The sequence below is a fragment of the Solanum stenotomum genome, chromosome 11, assembly GCF_019186545.1.
Source record: "Solanum stenotomum isolate F172 chromosome 11, ASM1918654v1, whole genome shotgun sequence".
Taxonomy (NCBI): domain Eukaryota; kingdom Viridiplantae; phylum Streptophyta; class Magnoliopsida; order Solanales; family Solanaceae; genus Solanum; species Solanum stenotomum.
In genome coordinates this window covers 13,006,812-13,024,996 of record NC_064292.1, presented here as the reverse complement: position 1 = coordinate 13,024,996, position 18,185 = coordinate 13,006,812, and the positions used below count along the sequence as shown (strand labels likewise).

General features: G+C 33.7%; 2 protein-coding genes across 2 annotated transcripts in view; both read left to right on the top strand.

The window, feature by feature from the left end:
- The window catches only part of LOC125845029 (uncharacterized), a 901,011-nt gene extending 897,914 nt beyond the window's left edge, over nucleotides 1–3,097 (top strand). The window contains exon 48 of the transcript XR_007444214.1: nucleotides 3,087–3,097. The gene's annotated coding sequence lies outside the window, so the exon portion shown is untranslated. The remainder of the gene's footprint in view (nucleotides 1–3,086) is intronic.
- Nucleotides 3,098–3,233: 136 nt separating this feature from the next.
- LOC125844179 (protein NLP9-like) lies at nucleotides 3,234–10,911 on the top strand. Its single transcript, XM_049523443.1, has 6 exons — nucleotides 3,234–3,645; nucleotides 3,757–4,900; nucleotides 6,089–6,133; nucleotides 6,309–7,061; nucleotides 7,328–7,451; nucleotides 9,341–10,911. Exons 2-6 carry the CDS (start codon nucleotides 3,962–3,964, stop codon nucleotides 10,486–10,488), a joined length of 3,009 nt encoding a protein of 1,002 aa, XP_049379400.1. The 5' UTR covers nucleotides 3,234–3,645; nucleotides 3,757–3,961; the 3' UTR covers nucleotides 10,489–10,911.
- The last annotated feature ends 7,274 nt before the right edge of the window (nucleotides 10,912–18,185 follow it).

Genomic DNA, 18,185 nt, shown 5'->3' with positions numbered 1-18,185 from the left:
CCCAGCCTCTCTAGCGCTATGGGGGCACGACGCGCCTGGCCCTCCCTAGGTGTGTCTGACAAATTTTTGATCTCGTTTTCTGATCCTAAATCATTTTAATCCAATTCTTTTTCTCAAATTCACTTTAGATTCATGTACCCAAATCATATACATAAAATCTAACCCAAACAACTCAAGGAAACAACACTTTAACATCAAGAAACTCCTTAATCCCAACTCATATTCAAGAACGAAATCAATTCAAGAACATCAAATTCTCAATCTTTTTAGGACGAAAATACACTGAATTAAACATGCTTGGCGCTTGGGTGAACTAACCCAACGCTATGTGATCTCACATACCTTGTAGGGATCACCCCCGACGAAATTCACAAGCTAAACTCGACAAATCTTAAACGTTCTTGCTTCCTCTTCTCCTTTCTCCTCTTTTCTCCTTTCTTCAAGCCCTAGCGTGAAATTCACTCTTTTCTAAACTGAATAAAATCTTAATTTACCCCAATTAAACTCCTAAAAATGAATTAGAATAATTAGGTAAGGAAAAGACTAAATTACCCTTCCAAAATTCGGATTAGACTTTACTTAATCCAACAACCCAACTTCCAAAGGGCCTAACTTACTCATACGAACTCGGAATCACGCAAACTCAGCGGAGTTGGAAAGATCATTCCAAGATATTTCCTACCATATCTGTAAGTACCTCTAACTCATTCTGAGATAGAAGTTATGGCAGTTTGAAGTTGGCCAAAACTCAACTTTTCCTAACTTAAACAAATTTTCCAGATTTTCATTATTTCCAAAAATGACTATTTCCAGTTCTTACCTTCTTCCTAGATATTTCAAATTGCGAGATGTTACAACTAATATGTGACTTGATTTTGCAAGGTGCATGAAAATCAATTATTAAAAAGTTATTGCACCATTGTTTGCAGAGATTAACTAAATTTTAATTTGTAATTCATTTGATTTAGTAGTAAAATATGTAATTAAAATACCTTTATCTTTATTAGTCTTTTAGGTATGTGATAAATTTACTTAACACAAGATCATTTTTCTTTGTTTGGTTGACTTAATATATAACTAATATAGATACGAATTGAAATCATGTGAAAAGCTATAATTGATTTCAATAAAGAGCATTGTAGTAAAACTAGAATTTTCACACACAAAGCTATAATGCTTCTCCTTGCTTGGCTATTAAATCAATAATCTTATATGCAATCTCGTTAGAAATTTTCATGGCCAAGACTACTTTTCAGCTTCCATTGTCTTTAAAATTTCGATTAAGTTTAACCACTTTTGACATTGCAAAAGAAAACAAAAACTAGATTAAGTTAATAATTAATTTACTGGAACATTTGATGAATTCATACTTGATAAAATTAATATTAATCTCTGTCATCAATTGGTCACAGTTTGCAAGAAACTTTTTGTGAAGTTCATGATGTTCTTCGATAGTCGCAGAGCTAGTTGATCTCCCCATTCAATTCACTTTGCAATTCATATTCTAAGAAGATCATTTTATTTTTAAAGTCCATTGATTTTCCTGCTTTCTTGATCTCGCTGAGAATTGAAAATAGCCTAAAATGCCATGGTGGTCATAAAAAAAAGACCAAAAAAGAAGAAATAAAAAGAACATCGAATAGAAACTCACTTGATAAGCTCTAGTTTTGGAAAATTGTTTGGTAAATGATATTTCGAGAAATTTATGAATGAAGAGACTAGTTGATGTACAACTGAACTGAATGAGCTTCCCATTTATAGAATATCATTTATAGAATATCAGAAGTTGTCAAAGTTGCTTATAAGTTGTCTATTTGTGCAAGTTTATCCAACTGTAAGTTTATCCAATTGTAAAATTATCCAATTACATTCTTATCCAATTGCAAGCTTATCGAAGAAATCATGTAATGAATATCCACAATATGGTATGTTTATAACAATTTCTTAATGTTCTATAAAAAAAAACAATATTTGAATGTCACAATGTATTATAAAGTTAATAAATTTTATGAGATTACCACAGTGTAGAAAATGGTAAGAAAATAATTTTATTCATAATCAATGTAGAAAATGGTATGTTTATATGCATTAGTAGTTTATAAATGTTAAAGAAAAAGTTTTGTATAATGAAAACAATAATAAAATATTTAAAAAGTGGTTGGTGAGATGAATAGCGTCACACCAAATTAGTATAAAATTTTATATGGAATTGAAGCTCCAAAACACCAGATTTTACACTAATATAGAATTTGGTGTTGGATTAGAGATGGTCTAAGTACAGTAGAACTATAAAAGCTCTTAAAGAGAACTTCTTGCATGTGCTATGAAAACCTTACAATATGGATATTTTGGATGAATTGTTTCTACTCTAAAGACTTGACATTTTTAAAATCATTTTTCACTACTCTTAAAATCATATTTCACTAGTATTAGTGTTTGATTATAAATTTTCAAATATTTTTTTACAAATTATTCTTGGGTAAAGTTTTGAGTGAAGTTTCACCATGTGTTTGACTGTAAATCTTGGAAGAAAAATTAAATATTCCAAAGAACTATGATTTATACCTATAAATTCTAAAAACTATTAAAAATATCTATAAATTTGTATTATTATTTGATATTGAATGTGTTATGTGAAAAGTCATGATAACGAACACAAATAATATCATTGATTTGTATAAAAAAATGTTATTGCTATTTTTAATTGAAAGTGACTCCGCAAAGTTTGTGCAATGATCTAGGAAAGACATTCAATCCAAAATTATAAATGATTATTATTTTTATAGAATATAAAAATTTCAGTAATACTAGTTTTTTTCTAGTATTTGAGTATTTGAACCGTTTGCCAAAAATATTTATCAAATAATAACAAATGATATGATCAAATAAAATTTATGGAGTTTTTTCTCAAATATTTTTGAGAATATCTATTGTCAAACAGGTCTAATCATATACCTCTCTCCTCTACTTGATTAACTACATTTCTTGTTATGTTGTATTTTAATATTTATTATTTCATAACCATTTTGAAAGCCTAGTTAGATGGAGATAAATGATTGTTAGTTGTGTTTACCCCCTCCTAAAACTACTTTACCCCACACCCAAGACTTCCCAAGCACCCCCACCCCTCCGCTACCCCTACCCCTCCTCCTCTGTTTTCTATTTTTAGCAAGTAAGCAAACACTGAATTTTAACGTCTAAATAAATGGGTTACGCCACCCATTTTCATTTCTGCTAGTCTTTACTTTCCAAATATAGTATTTGTTCAACCCCCGTGCCCCCCAAAACCTTAACCTCATCCCTTTTCTACCCCGTAAAAGCTGGTCCCTCTTTTTAATCTTCCTTGGAATTTGCTCTTTTGTTTGGTGTACTGGTATCATTGCCTTGTTGTCAGCATATTCAAGAACAGTTCCAAAATCAAGTCGGTTAATAGTATTTGATAAGTATTTCCCAACCCTTAGGGTTAAGTGTTTTTTCCCAATATATATCTTGGGGTGGGTGGTGTGACTTCTGATTTGAATCTGGTCTTGGTTGGGATTTTGTTTAAATCTTGTTTGCTGAGTTGTTGTTGATCGATTGGGGAATTCTTGGGGAAGTTCAAGAAAGTTTGCTTTTTTAGATGATGGGAAGTTCTTGAATGTTAAGGTCAGTGCTTAAAAAACTGTTCTTTGGGCATGTTTGTTTCTCTTTCTTATTTATCTTATTTGATTTTTAAGTAGTTGGGCATGAACTAAATATTCATGTGGGTAATTGCAGGTGTGTAAAGTGTTTAGATTGTTGATTGGGAAGTTGGTAGTGGAATATTGGTGGGAATAGGATGATTTTGATTTTCAGATATTGGATTCTTGGACTGCAAATAGTGGAAGAGTATAGGGAATCTGATACAAGCTTGAGTGATTTGAGTGTTCTCTAGCATTTGGTTGATTTATTGTAGTTTTTTTTTTTGCTATTTTGGTTTTAAATGGAGAGGGGAGTTGATTTTTGGGCCTCTCCTAAAGGTCAAGTGGAGGGCGTTGCCTCGTTTGATGCTAGTTCAAGGTCTTCAAATGTTGATTCATTCAACAATGTTATGGAAATTATGAATCTTGATGCTTATGCTGGATGGTGCACTAGCCCTAGTGCAGCAGAGCACATGATAGCCTCTTATGCCGCATTTTCGCCAATTAATCACATGTCTCAAAGTTATGCACCATTTGAAGGAATGAGTTATACAGAACAAAATACTGGAGTTTTTCCTCCAATGGACGCCAATATGGTGGCAAGTAATCATGATGGAGGAGAGAAAATGATGTTTGGGCAAAATGATGACCAGTTACATTTTATGGTAGATTCAGTTGATGGGGAGGATGGTTTGGTAGCTAAAAAAAGTAGAAGATCAAGCCAACAGTCTGACAGTGCGGATATTGGCAACTCTATGATCCTCAGGTCACCTTCTCAACCACTTGCTGAGAGAATGCTTAGGGCATTGGCAATGTTTAAAGAGTCATCTGCTGCAGGAATTTTGGCTCAAGTTTGGATTCCAATGAAGAATGGTGATCAGTACGTCTTGAGCACATGTGAACAGCCATATCTTCTTGATCAGGTGCTTTCTGGCTATCGGGAGGTCTCCAGGAAGTTCACTTTTGATACAGAAATAAAACCAGGAGCAATCCCAGGTCTTCCTGGTCGGGTGTTTAGTTCAAGAATTCCAGAGTGGACGTCAAATGTTCTGTACTACAAGGAGGCTGAATACTTACGTGTACAATATGCTGTTGACCATGAAGTTCGTGGATCTATTGCTTTACCTGTCTTTGAGGATGATGCCTGTGAAACTCCATGTTGTGCAGTATTGGAACTCGTTACAATGAAGGAGAAACCTAATTTTGATTTGGAAATGGATAATGTTTGCCAGGCTCTCCAGGTTCACTCCTCTTTCTTGCATGCTCTTTTCTTTATTTTGAGTCATGAACCCTTTTATATTGTAGCCTTGCAGTAGTTTATGTAGATTCAGTCCTTAACTTTAGTTGCAAATTGTCATTTACTGTTGTTTGGAAAAGAAAAATATGAGTGAAAGATAGTATGGTTCTTTTTGTTCTTTGAACTTGTATAACACAAGTTTGCTCAACTGCTATATAATGAAAAGGAATATCTGAGCAAAAAATTAGTAAGTTTGGTTTGCAGAAATATTTATGCTATTGAAATTTTATTTTGAATGTTAACTAACAGCAACATAATAACTTTGCGATAGTTTTACTGTTCTTGATGTTCATATTTTTTTTAAATCAAAGAAGAAGAAGGGTGGAGGGTAGTGGTCATAGTTTTACTAATCTAGCTCGTCTACCTTGGTACCTGGTTAAGAACACATAAGTAATATTCCAGTAATAAATTGCTCAAGAGATTTTGATACAGTATGTAAAATTCTTTCCTGTTGAATTTTAGTAGCAGACTAACAGTTACTCCTTAAGAATTAGGTTCTATTTGGACTTATAGAGTCATAACTTGCTTATCACTCATAAACAAAGTGATAATATACCAACCTTCCCTGCTTGTCACTAACTCTTTTGTATGTCACGACAAATATGGGTCATCACTTGTATTCACCANCCCCCCCCCCCCCCCCCCCCAACTGCTCTTCCCTGTTGCCCAGTGCCCACAGACCTCTAATAAAGGAAAAAGGTGAGTTAAACCAAACCAGGCGACTTTTTAAGAGAAACTTGTTTGGTTGTTTTATGATAATATAGATACTTGTTTCAACTTTATCGCGCCCAAAAAACTTTAGTAATTTTCTTTGGAGTACATACTTTTTTGGCTGATCAACTATTAGATCTTACCTTTATGTTTCTGATTTATCAAAAGTTTATGCCAACAGTAAGTCAGAGCACATTGACTCACAGTATGTAAGTTTGTATATATGTACACCAGTATTGTGAAGACTAAAGTTACAAAATTGAGACAACTGCCATAATTTGGTATCACAATATGCACTTTTCTTATCATTCTGCATTTTTATCGCTTTTTGTTTTATCTTCTTGTGCGTGTGTTTTCATATATCTCTAGTTGCATCTTTTGGTAAAATATGGTTTAATTTGTAGCTTCTGCTCATCTGCAGGCTGTGAATTTAAGGAGTATCGCGCCTCCTCGACTTCATTCTCAGGTATACTCAAAAATGTTAATTGTACATGGAATCGACACACCGATCGTGTGATTTATTTTCTCGTGTTATATTCTTCCTGATTCCCTTTCTATTTTAGATCAGTAATCAGACCTTCTAATCCCTTGTTTCTAGTTCCCTTGTTGCTAGTTACAATTTTTGTTTCCTCATCTTGCAGAATCTCTCAAATAACCAAAGAGATGCTTTAGCTGAGATAACAGATGTTCTGCGAGCAGTTTGCCATGCACATAAGCTGCCTCTTGCTCTGACATGGATTCCCTGTAATGTCACTGAAGGAGAAGGAGATGAACCCATCAGAGTGCGTGCTAGAGGATGTAATACAAGTTTAAATGAAAAATGTGTGTTATGTGTTGAGGATACAGCTTGTTATGTGAGTGACAAGGAAATGCAAGGATTTGTACATGCATGTAAGGAACATTTTCTCGAGGAAGGTGAAGGTATTGTTGGGAAAGCTCTGCAATCTAACCATCCCTTCTTCTACCCTAATGTGAAGGAGTATCATATAAGTGAGTACCCACTTGTGCATCATGCACGAAAGTTTGGTCTAAATGCTGCTGTGGCTATCAGATTACGTAGTACATTCACCGGCAATGACGATTACATATTGGAGTTCTTTCTTCCTACAAGTATGAAGGGAAGTACCGAGCAACAGCTTCTCTTGAATAACCTTTCAGGTACCATGCAAAGAATTTGTAAAAGTTTGAGAACAGTAGCAGATGCGGAATTGGTTGGACAAGGTGCTAAGTTTGGGTTACAGGATGGATCTGTTCCAAATTTACCACCGATTGCATTGTCTAGGAAGAACTCTCAGCACTCATTGGACAGTTATTCAAATTCTGTAAACGGGGCTCCTTTAGGTGCCTGTGATTCAAAGAGTGCTGGAACGCATGCTGATGATTCTCGTGAACAGGTATCTCACTCAATTATCGAACAAGCATTATCTTATCTAAATGACATCCAACTAGAGTGTTTCAGTTGAGTATTCAATCTCAATCAACTTTCGTTTAATGTGATTTAGGTGAGAGCATTTAATATGCTCCTCATTCATACTACACTTTTGAGCACTCTTTTATTTACACTTGTTCTTTTTTTTCCTGAACAACTTATGCTCCGTCTGTTAATGATTTATTTCCTAAATGTATTTATGCTGAAGTTTTGTTGCAACATGTTTTGTAGACAATGACTGGATCAAGAAGACAGATTGAGAAAAAACGAAGTACAGCAGAGAAACATGTCAGCTTAAGTGTTCTTCAGCAATACTTCTCTGGGAGCTTGAAGGATGCTGCAAAAAGCATTGGTGGTAAGCATATATACATCGAATGGATAAGTCCACTAATTTGCAAGTATACTGGATACCTCTATATATCATTCAGTGTTGTCTAAAGCGAAAAGCGATAAAAAACTCTTAACTCCCGTTGGGGCTTTAAGCACAAATATAGCATGACCTTTAATTAAAATAGGCGCAAATGGAGATTTTTTTATTTTTTTTTTCAAATTTACATGTTTATTCCAAGACTAATAATTAATAGCATGAATAACAAATAAATGGACAAAGAAATTGAAACTTTTTCACAATAAACTGAATTATCAATTGTTTAGTGTTGTCTCTTCCAGAAATGCAAGGAAAAGTTTGCCTTAAAGCCTTAATGATGACACTGAAGCGCACGATAATCAAGGCAGAGTGCTTCACATGTTTTGAGCTTTGCTTCAGGGTTCAAGCGCTCTTTAAGGGTGCCTTTGACAACCCTGATATGGTCTTTTTTAGTTGTTGACAATAGCTCCTCCATTCGGTGTTAATTTTATGATTCAACGGTCCTTTGTGAAAATTTCTCTTTTAACTTTACCAAGTATTTTTCTTTAGTCCAAATGTAGGATTATAAGTGTGGGCACAGTCTTCCCTTTCGTATTAAAAAAGAAAAACGTTTTAAAAAAAAATTAAGTGTAAACACAGTGAATATAATGAATATCTTTCCCTCTGTTTCCCTTCAAACATGAATTTGGGACTCTCTTCTCTGATAAGTAGGATATGCTATATTTGATGGCTATTGTATATTGTGTGGAGTTTTATGTAACTTCTTAATTTAAGTGTGAAGTTCTGCTTAATGCAAAGGGAAAACAAAAAGAAGGCAGAATAAAAACTGAATCCTCAGTATTGGTTAGTAGAAATGGTTTTGGGGATCCGTTGATGTATACTAAGTTGCTCGGACTCGGGTGCCGGTGTTCGATACGGGTGGAGATCTAGAGGTTGGATTGATCTAAATTTTAAGATTTAGGGATACAGATCCAGGTATGGATACATGTGCGGGGATTCAACTAAACATTATTCAAATCTATATAAGTACAGTTGTAAAACCTATATTATGTGGAAAACTTTGAGGAAAAAATATTGATCAAGAGGAGAATCTTGGAAGAAGATAAAAGAAAAAGGAGTGACATAGGAAATTCTACCAAGTATTCCATTTTCTTCAATTCCACCTTAGCTTTTCTTTTGATTACAAAAATCATTGAATCTATCCAAAATTTCTCCGTCAATTTTGGTCGAAGTACTCAAAATCTGTTGAATAGATCAGGTACAAATCCCACCCCCCACACCCACATCAATGTCGTGTCGACACGGGTGCAACACCGAAAGCGAAGAGTCCGAGCAACTTAGGATGTATGCCAAGTAATACTATGGATTTCATACTACCCTGGCTCAAGTCGGATTTATCCAAATCGTCCAGGGACTTATGGAAGTCCAATTTCAGAGGTGGTATGGTGGGTTATATGGAGAGTAAGAAATGCTAGAATTTTGAAGACAAGATGGATAATGTAGTTTATCTTAAACTCAAACCGAAATCATTGCTTAGATTTTGGTGGATCAGAGCTCCGGCATTTGTTTAAGATACAGAAGCTATGATTGACTTCCTTTGTTCTTTACATACACTCTGCTTTTTCCTCAGCATTTCCTTAATGCTGGTGGAAATGCTGGTATTTGTATATCAATACATCTGTGTTGCTAAGTAAAAATAGTTGATGTGAAGTATTTGTTCTTTATGATATTTTTAAGGGTATGCAGAGACTTATTTTTTATAAGGATGAGAAAGGGAATGGAAAGTAAAAAGTATATTGGCATTTCTTTGAAGCAATAGACCCTTTCAGAAGGTGGCATTTTAAATTAATTGTTGTGTGTATTTGTGTATTTTGTAGTGTGTCCAACTACCTTGAAAAGGATATGCCGACAACATGGGATATCTAGATGGCCATCCCGGAAGATAAACAAAGTCAACCGGTCTTTGAAAAAGATACAAACAGTGCTTGAATCTGTCCAAGGGGTAGAAGGGGGATTGAAGTTCGATCCAGCAACTGGAGGTCTAGTTCCAGCTGGCTCAATTATCCAAGATTTCAATGCACAGAAAAGCATATTTTTCCCATTCAAAGATGTCTCTGTCAAAAATCCTACTTCTGTTTTCCAGGATGCTGCTGTACCCTCATCTTCAGGCAATGACAAAGAGAATTCTGTGGTGAAAATGGAGGACTTTTATGCTGATGGGAACCAACTCAGCCAATCAAATCATATCAATACTTCCTCTTTTAAGGAAGGGAATAAATCAAGTATTGAAGTGTCTGGATATTGTTATGAATCCAAGTTGGCAACATTAGATGCAGGGTCATCTGGACCTGCAAGTCTGAATGCTATGCCATTGACTGATTCCGGAAATGCATCATTGGGATCTTTCCTTACAAAAGAAGGATGCAGGAGGTGGGGATTGAACAATGACACCTTGGACAATTTTGACCATCATTTCACTTCTCGGTGCTCGTATCTCATGGTTGTTGGGGGTGATGTTGACAGTAAGATGAAAGGAGATAATGAAATGGATGGTGATGGTAGGGTGATTGAACATAACCAGGCCAGTTCTTCAGCCATGACAGATTCATCCAATGGGTCTGGGTCTGGGTCGATGATAAATGGCAGTTCATCAAGCTCTCACAGTCATGGTGCAGAGAAGCATTCTAAAGTTGAAGTGAATTGTGGTGATAACGGGTCAACAATTACTGTGAAAGCTACTTACAAAGAAGATACCATTCGATTTAAGTTTGACCTTTCAGCAGGGTGCTTCCAACTCTATGAGGATGTTGCTAAGAGGTTTAAACTGCAGACGGGGACATTCCAACTCAAGTATCTTGATGATGAGGAGGAATGGGTGATGTTGGTAAATGACGCAGATTTGCATGAGTGTCTTGAGATACTGGAATTTGGTGGTGGTCGTACTGTCAAGTTTCTTGTTCGCGATACACCATGTGCTCTGGGAAGCTCAGGCAGCAGTAACTGTTTTTTGGCTAGTGGCTCTTAACAACCTCATGCAGGTCCAAAAGCTTCAATCAGGTACTTAAAATGATAACAATGCCACTCATGATTTTGAGAGTTGCTAGTTTACACATGAAATACTAGTATGTTCGGTAGAGTTTTTCCATTCTGCCTTTGAATATGGTTACTCCTAGCAAGATATCCGAAGAAGAAAAGCAGGAGCATAAGAAGATTAGTAGAAGCTGCATAGTAGTTGAAAGTTCATTTGTCGTCTGTTTTCTATTATGTTTGCAGGTGAGATAGTAGATGCACATCTTTGTACTAGTCAGAAATGAGTTCAAAGGAACTGTCTCAAGTGGCTTACCTACTTTGTAAATATGTTAGTTTAAGAGTGTTATTTTAGGGAATAGTCAAAGCAATAAGTTGTACAAGTCTTTTCAATAAGAATATGTATAATTTCTTCTTCTAATGTTAGTTTGTCTTCTTTTGCAAAAGTTTATTTGATGTTTTGCCCAGATACTTAGAAATGTTCATGGACTAAATGGTATTCTTTCCTTTAAAAAATAATGACATATTTTACTTTTTATCTATTTAAAAAAGAACGATTCTTATTTTTTTGGCAACACTTTAATTTTAGCTTTTCATGTGTCATGCTTAAAGTCACAAAATTAAATGATATTTTGGTATAGTTAACATAATTTTAATTTTAAGTCTAGAAGATTGAAAAGTTTTTTCTATTTTGCTTAAACTTTGTTCAAGTCAAACTAAGTCATCTTTTTTTTAAACAGAGGGAGTATAACATAACTATTTATAACTTAGAATAGAAAAAATATGACTACAAAAATTGTGTTTTATTTTCAGTTCTACAAATGTTAGTACTGCACAATGCACGGTTCATATTAAAAAAATATTATTTTATTTGTTTGACCAAATTATATTATTATTAGTACTTACCTGAGCTACCATATAAGTTTTATGAGAAAATTCTTTTGAATTTTGATTAAGACAATGATTTATTTAATGTCAAATAATAGATAGTACTTTACAAAAGAAAAATATAATTTGATAAATTCTAAGCGCATAGGTTTCTTAATAGTGACATATTTCTCTCTTTTCATCATAAATAAATGCGGTTGTTTCAGAATTTTAAATGACATTTGAAATTTTGTATGATTTGTTATCAAAGACGCTTCTACTGAGCTAACAATAATTGCTACTAAGAAATAAGAATGTTGTAGTATATACAAGGCCCTCTAATTGTTTATATGTATGAATTAAGATTATACTATTACAATTACAAATTCATCGTTCATTGATCAATCACGTGAGTATGCATTCCGTCAGCGCATAACGAATATAAATAAAAATAATTCATCATGATTTCACTTCGTCAAGAAAAATGTCAATTAATTGAATCATATTCATTCGGTCAGATTCTCTACTTCTCGCGCCCTTTTTAAAAGATGCAACATGTTGAGAGAAATAAATGAAAATCTTCTTGGTATGTGCTCAAGGAACCTTCATGAAAAGTTTCTCTCTTCAGAGGATCTTTTTTCAGTTTTAAACTAATATTTCATTGTCATCTAGTATCATTCCAATGTGAAAAATCATTTTAAATACAATATGAAATATAATGTGAAAAATCATTTTAAATACAATATGAAATATAATGTGAAAAATCAACATGTATACTCATTTTTCATATTTAATAATTTTGATTATTTAAGACCAACACTAGAACAAAAATACATTTTTCACTTCTTTTCACCATTAAGTTGCAAATGGAGCTAAGCCTAGGACTCATGAGTGATTTCTTGTAATAAACAAGGTTAAAGGTGTACTTGGTTTATTTATAGAACTTTTAATTCGTCATAATTTACCAACTTAAGAAAAAAGAATTATCTAAAACTATAAAACAAAGTTTCCATGTCATAAATAGGAATAGTTCTACATCAACTATTTTTTTTCTTTTCGAAAAATATTCACACAGGCTTTTTACTGATGAGTCAATGAAAAATAAGATGATTAAATTGTTACCTTTAAATAATCTAAGAAATATTTTATCATATATTAATAGTGTAAAAGAATATTAAATTTAAAATGTACCTTGAAGTGTTTTCAATTTCTCTATAAAAATCATTCTTTAGTAGCCATGTCATATTTATATATATGATCATATTCATTTATATTATCATATATAATAAAAAGTGGAAAGCTTCAAAGTTCAAAGTTGAGTTGTCATTTTAATTACCCTTACGTTAAATTAGAATATTGTAAAACATTTAATTAATTAAATACTATTAAATAATAATCATATTTCAACAATCAAATTAACTACTTACTATTTTATGATAACGTATGGAGATGTAATTTTAATTAATTATTTTTTAGTNACAATGGCAATACAAGAAAAATATCTAAAAACGAGTTAGTAGCAATTACTTACCCAGATTAAGATGAGTTGATGACGATTTGAACTAAAATCCAAAAGACGAGCTCAATATATGTCCTAATAGCTAATGAGTAAAACCTAACAGTGACTAAGTCTTTGAAGGTGAAGAGCTATTTTTGAGCTGCTGACCTAATGCTTTGTTAAATGAGAAAGAGAATATTAAAGGGCTAGTTGAATTGTATAATTTATTTGGACTTTTGTTTATTCCTAAAAATAACAAGTGGGCTCAAGTCAACAATGTAGCCCAAAGTCCACTAATATTAAACATAAAATTGTGAGAAAGATTAAGAAAAATATATAAATTATATATTAATAAACATTTTTATGTATAAAATAAAATTTTAAAATTACATATATAATGTCGGGTTGGTTTGGTCTCGGGTTGGTTTTTTTTAGTTAAAACCAAACCAACCCAAATATAGTCGGGTTTTTTTTTTCAATACCAAACCAAGCCAAACCAAACCACTAGTTGGGTTTTTTTTTCGGTTTGACTCGGTTCGCAGTTTGGTTCGGTTTGCGGTTCGGTTTTGTACACCCCTAGTTTTAGATGTTCAATAGTCAATTCAATTATGTAAGTGAGGGGTCTTTCGTTTCCTCCTCCATCATTCCTAAAAACGTTTCTCTATAGTGAATCAACTTATACTTAAATTTTAAATGGCCTAAATTATTTTATACATTAAATGAGAGATTATGTTACACTTCAATCAATAAATAGATAGCAAGAATTGGAACAGTTGAATAGAATCATATCATAGAATAACTAAACGTGACGAACAATTCAATTACTTTTCAGTAGACAATTAATTAAATAAATCACTATTCACTACATTAACTAATCAATACACAACAAATCATTACTGTAAGAATTATTATTAAGTATCTCTTACTTATGGCCCAAGTTTACTTGTAACCCAAGTAATACCATAAATAATATTTAATAAAGAATAGATCTCATCCGTACATTGGTTACTTGATGGACGTACCAGATTAAGTCATAACCTCTATAAATTGGTCCTCCCTCCACCCATTAGGGTTACCACATATTCTCTACATTGATTCAATCGTTGACGGTTGTGGTAACATAAAGTTAGGGCAAAGAGGTAGAAACAATTTACGAACCACATCAGTGAATCGGAATTTGGGGATACAAATAATAAATTCTCTTGTGTAAGGGTGTGTAAGTATTGTTTGAACTTTAAAGAATTTTTTGTCGGCAAAATTGAACTAAAGTGTTATCCTGGAGTAATTTTCAGTGGTCAATATTCCTATTCGGTCTAATCAGTTTGCGCTTCAGTTTTTGAGGAAACTCTACTTTGTTCTTCACGATCTTAATTTTTCCATAATGTAATAATTATGTTTTGTTTTAAATTGTGCAATAAATTAAAGTGATCGTTATACTAAATAATAAATAATATGTGTATATTTTGTGCAAAATAGTTTTTTAGTCACCTAAGTGGCCAAACTAGAGAAATTAACGTCTACACATATCATGTTTATGATCACTTGATGCATGTATTATGTTTCTATAGTTTGTTAGTCACCAAAGTGGCCAAACTAAAATGTATAAAAATATTCACATGCACAAAATTTTATGATATTATGTGTGCTTTGTATTTATATAGTTTGGTCACCAAAGTGGCCAAACTAGAGAAATTAACATCTACACATATCATGTTTATGATCACTTGATGCATGTATTATGTTTCTATAATTTGTTAGTCACCAAAGTGGCCAAACTAAATGTATAAAATTATTCACATGCACAAATTTTTATGATATTATGTGTGCATTTGTATTTATATAGTTTGTTAGTCACCAAAGTGGCCAAACTAGTATGGTTAAGAAGAATGTGCATTCATAAAATTGTCATTTATCTATGAAAGTTAATGTAATGCCTATATTGAAAATAAATAGATAAATTTACTTTCACTATTTCTAGAACGTAAGAATCTACTCAAAGGTGAATTAATCATTTTACGAATAGTGAACATTATGATGTAAATTAATATTTTCAATCAAAGATATATTGTATATCCAAAGATGTCGTACATGTTTGGTTAAATATATTTAATTGCCTATTAAAGATTAAAAAATGGCATTTAAATTATGATAGTGTGTCGTAGTATCTACCCAAAGGAGAATTATGATGTACTTTTATCGTTTTACTAAATTCACATTATTTTTTATTTGTGAGCATGTATATCTATTTGTAGTTATTCCTTTTCATTCACATGCTTTGTCTGTTACTGTGTTCAATGGATTGAACTTCTCTGAATGACATGAACAATTTCACTTAGGTATGATGTATCTTGACTTGGCTCTACTGAATGATATACCTACTGTCATTACTTATAAGAGCAGTGAGAATGAGAAGTTTTTCCATAAATCATGGGAGCGCTCTAACAAATTGAGTCTTTTGTTCATGTGAATGATTGTTGCTAACAATATTGAGAGTACTATTCCACAAACAGAAAATGCCAGGGAATACCTGAAGTTTGTGGAAGAACGTTTTCGTTCTGCTGATAAGTCTCTCACTGGTAAACTAACGACTGAACTCACGACCATGAAGTTTGATGGGTCGCGCAGTATGCAAAATTGTATCATTGAGATGACTAGCATTGCAGCAAGACTTTCGACCTTGGGGATGAAAGTGAATGACACCTTCTTGGTTCAGTTTATTCTGAACTCATTATCTTTAGAGTATGGACCATTTCAAATAACTATAACACTATTAAGGATAAGCGGGATGTTAATGAATTGTCCAGTATGCTTACTCAAGAGGAGTCAATACTTAAGAAATAAGGAGGTCATTTCATTAACCTCATAGGTCAAGGAGCTGGTAAAGGACTTAAAGTAAAGGCCAACAAGTTTTTTTTTTTTAAAAAAAAGCACCTGCTAAAGTTCCATAGGATGCTCATAAGGAACTCAAGGCCGATGTGTGTCGATCCTGTAGAAAGGAAGGACACTTTCACTAAATGAAAGTTCTGCTTATTTGTGGCATAAATGTTTGGGTCATATATCCAAAGAAAGATTAAAAAGATTAGTAAAGAATGAGATTCTTCTGAATCTGAATTTTATTTATCTTGATATATTGCTTGGATTGCATTAAAGGAAAGCAAACCAAGCATACCAAGAAAGGTGCCACAAGGAGCACTCAGCTTCTTGTAATTATACACACTGATATTTGCGGACCCTTTGATGTTCCATATTTTTGTGGATAAAAACATTTTATCACCTTTATCGATGATTTTTCACGTTATGGATTTATCTATTTGTTGAAAGAAAAATCTCAAGCAGCGAACGCTCTCAAAGTGTATGTTAATAAGGTTGAAAGACAATAAGATAAAAGTGAAAATCATTAGGTCAGATAGAGGTAGTGAATGTTATGGAAAGTATGACGAATCAGGATAATGTCCAGGTCCATTTGCAAAATTCCTCGAAGAAGATGGCATATGTGAACAGTATACTATGCCAGGAACACCTCAACAAAATAGTGTTGCTGAAAGGCGTAATCGAACACTTATGGATATGGTTAGGAGTATGATAAGTAATTCCTCATTACCCAAATCATTGGGGATGTATGCTCTTAAAATCGTTGTATATTTATTAAACAAAATTCCTGGTAAGGCAGTTTCAAAGACATCTTTTGAACTGTGGACGGGAAGGAAGCCTAGTTTAAGACACCTGCATGTTTGGGGTTGTCAAGCGAAAGTGTAACACCCCGTATTCGAAACAGACAAAAATGCAGATTTTGAGAAGTTGCAGGTGCAACCCACGGTTGCTATCCACGGACCGTAGGTCGGACCACGGTCCGTGCTGGTGGTCCGTGGTTCGCCACTGCAACCCCTCCCCAGCTAGTTCGAAAAATTTGCTAAGTCTCGACCCACGGTCCGTAGATCAGACCACAGTCCGTGGTCTGTGTCCGTGGATCAAGACCTCCTTACCCAGCCTTTGTCATGAACTACGGTTGACCAGCACGGACCGTCGTTTGATCCACGGTCCGTAGGTCTGACCGTAGATCGAAGGTTAGCAGCCAGTTAGCTGAAAATTCTGATGGGTCAACTTTAAATGGTCATAACTTTTAGCACAAAATAAATTATGTGTCCCATGACCTATGGTTAGATAGATAATTGAATTATCTTTCCAACGCCACCGAGTTTGCTAAATTTCGACATGCGAGTAAAAAGTTATGCCCATTTTAGTGAAGCCCTGTCGGGCAGACTCGACCTACGGACCCAATCGACGGACCATCGATTGATTGACGGACCGTCAGTCAGATCCATCAGTCACTCCGACAGCAGCTAATTCAAGGGTCTTTTGGTCTTTTCCTATTTCCTTTAACCCCAAAGATACGTTGTTTAGACCCTAAATCATGAGGTTTTAATTAGTTTAAACCTAGAAACATAACTAGAACTTACCTAAGTCAATTTATTAATCAAAACTTAGAAAAATTAGAAGCAAGAGAGGAGAAAAAGGTCAAGAACCCTAGTTCAAGAACGCAACGAGGTTCCTTCAGTTCCAACCCCAAAATCGAAAGATTTCTCCGTGGAATTCGTCACCAGGTATGTGGGATTTCACTAGTGGGTTCCTTTCGCCCATTAGGTCCCTAGAATTCAGTCAGATTCTTAATTCCATGATTATGAACAGACCTAAGATTTCTAGAATTTCAACAAATCATCATGAATTAGTTATTTAAAATGTTCCAAATCAGATTATCATGTTATTGCTCAGTTTATCGTATAAATTTCAGAACCTTAGCTATGTATTTCATTAGTTCTTGAATTACACATGCTAGGTCAGATATTTCAGTTATTCAGATATACATGCTCCAGTTTTATGCCACATTATCAGTAAATTTCAGCATAAACCCTATTTTGAGTTATAAATCATGAGAAGCTTTTCTTTAAGACAACACTTGAGTTTTAAACTGTGTTTTTGAGAAAGTTAAGATGAGTTTGAGAAAGAGCTTCTAAAACATGATTAGTATGACAATTGAGTAGGTCATCAATGTATGAATAGTATGGTATCTAGATATACCATCAATGTTTATGCAGTATGACTTCCCAAGTCATCAATGATCAGAGTATTGTTTTCTAAAAAGGAGTTTTCAAGTATGAGTATCTACATGTCAGTATTTTAAGCTATTCAGTATTTCAGTCATAATATATTCAGTTATACATGCCTCAGTTTATGAATGCATCATTATCAGATTAATTGTTGCATTCTCAGTTTGCATGTTCAGTTCCGAGCTATCCAGTATTTACAGAAATTCAGTCATAACCAGTTAATCA

Bases quoted from the DNA above. Each gene is read 5' to 3' on its own strand.
- LOC125844179 (XM_049523443.1), top strand. From the start codon at position 3,962: ATGGAGAGGGGAGTTGATTTTTGGGCCTCTCCTAAAGGTCAAGTGGAG. The intron at 4,901-6,088 runs GTTCACTCCTCT...GCTCATCTGCAG, and splicing joins ATGTTTGCCAGGCTCTCCAG to GCTGTGAATTTAAGGAGTAT. The intron at 7,452-9,340 runs GTAAGCATATAT...TGTATTTTGTAG, and splicing joins TGCTGCAAAAAGCATTGGTG to TGTGTCCAACTACCTTGAAA.